Source organism: Sander lucioperca, chromosome 9, assembly GCF_008315115.2.
Source record: "Sander lucioperca isolate FBNREF2018 chromosome 9, SLUC_FBN_1.2, whole genome shotgun sequence".
Lineage (NCBI taxonomy): Eukaryota > Metazoa > Chordata > Actinopteri > Perciformes > Percidae > Sander > Sander lucioperca.
The window spans coordinates 39467131-39468478 of NC_050181.1; the positions used below are offsets into that span (position 1 = coordinate 39467131).

The window sequence follows — 1348 nt, forward strand, 5'->3', positions numbered from 1 at the left end:
CGCTAAGAACAGAGAGAGAGAGTGTGTGTGTGTGTGTGTGTGTGTGTGTGTGTGTGTGTGTGTGTGTGTGTGTGTGAGTGTGTCTGTGTGTATATGTGTGTGTGTGTATTTTTAAACTCTGATCTGTTTATGAATGAATACCAAATGTTTATGGAAGTTGATCATTATATAACAGCTGTTCCCACTCTCATAAATCAAGAAACAACAAACCAAAGTTTTTCTGACTCTTTATTTGAGATGCAGCAGCTGCTGGAGCAGACACAAAGAGATGATCCATCAGATGGTTGGGTTGATAATCTTGCCCAGGAAGAGGATTTTCTCCGTGGTACGTTCAGTGATGATGACCATGAATGGACGGTTGAACTTCAACACAGGGACGGGGACCGGGTTCAGGACGCCAGTCAGTCCGATGAGGACGCCCGTGGCCGCTGAAGCCTCGGCTCCGGCCTCGTCCACGTCCAGCGTAGCTTTGTGCACGACCTGCAGAGCAACGCAGAGGAAGTGAGACGACAGACCAATGGAATATGATCTTTTCACATATTGAGGATTGTTTTACAAACTAGTCATTAACCAGCATAACTACTCTTAAAAGCACTGAGTCTCTATTTAAGAAAGCCATAACAACTTTTGATAAATACTTTGTCATTTCACTATTGCGATATCTTAAAGAGACATTTTATTTAAATGTAAAATTTTAAAATAAATAAATGTGTGAAATAACATAAATAATCTGCTCTGTTTACTTACATCTGAGACTAGCAGACTTTGCTCCTCTGAAATCCCTCTCAAATTTGCACGACCACCAAACATGTCCGTCATTCCCATTTGTGACAGCACATCGTTCAGGTTGTAGGAAGTCTTGATGGAGAACTTTGGAATATATACATCATATTTCCTAAAACATTGGGGGGGGGGGGGGAGACAAACAGTCAGTGAATCTGACTAGAGCAGGAGTTTCACTTGGCTATGAGGGCCTTAATAATGATATGCTGTTTTTATGACTGACAGACTCAGATTATTATTCTAAGTGTCTGACAACATTATGGGATGGATCCCTACAGACATAGACCTTTTAGTTAAAGAGTAAGATCCTTTTAGTTTAACAGGAAACAGCCCCAAAATCACCATCACCAAACTACACCAGACTCCATGTAAATAATCAGGACTTTTAGCGTGTATAGAGCCAGCATATCTCCACCAGACTCCATGTAAATAATCAGGACTTTTAGCGTGTATAGAGCCAGCATATTTCCACCAGACTCCATGTAAATAATCAGGACTTTTAGCGTGTATAGAGCCAGCATATTTCCACCAGACTCCATGTAAATAATCAGGACTTTTAGCGTGT

General features: G+C 41.1%; 1 protein-coding gene across 1 annotated transcript in view; it reads right to left on the minus strand.

The window, feature by feature from the left end:
• Positions 1 to 215: 215 nt before the first annotated feature.
• LOC116040391 (anion exchange protein 2-like) overlaps positions 216 to 1348 on the minus strand; it is a 42399-nt gene continuing 41266 nt past the window's right edge. The window contains exons 14-15 of the mRNA XM_036005183.1: positions 748 to 895; positions 216 to 480 (exon numbers count right to left, since the gene is read on the minus strand). Of these exons, the coding sequence (XP_035861076.1) occupies positions 277 to 480; positions 748 to 895 (352 nt within the window). The 3' untranslated portion in view covers positions 216 to 276. The remainder of the gene's footprint in view (positions 481 to 747; positions 896 to 1348) is intronic.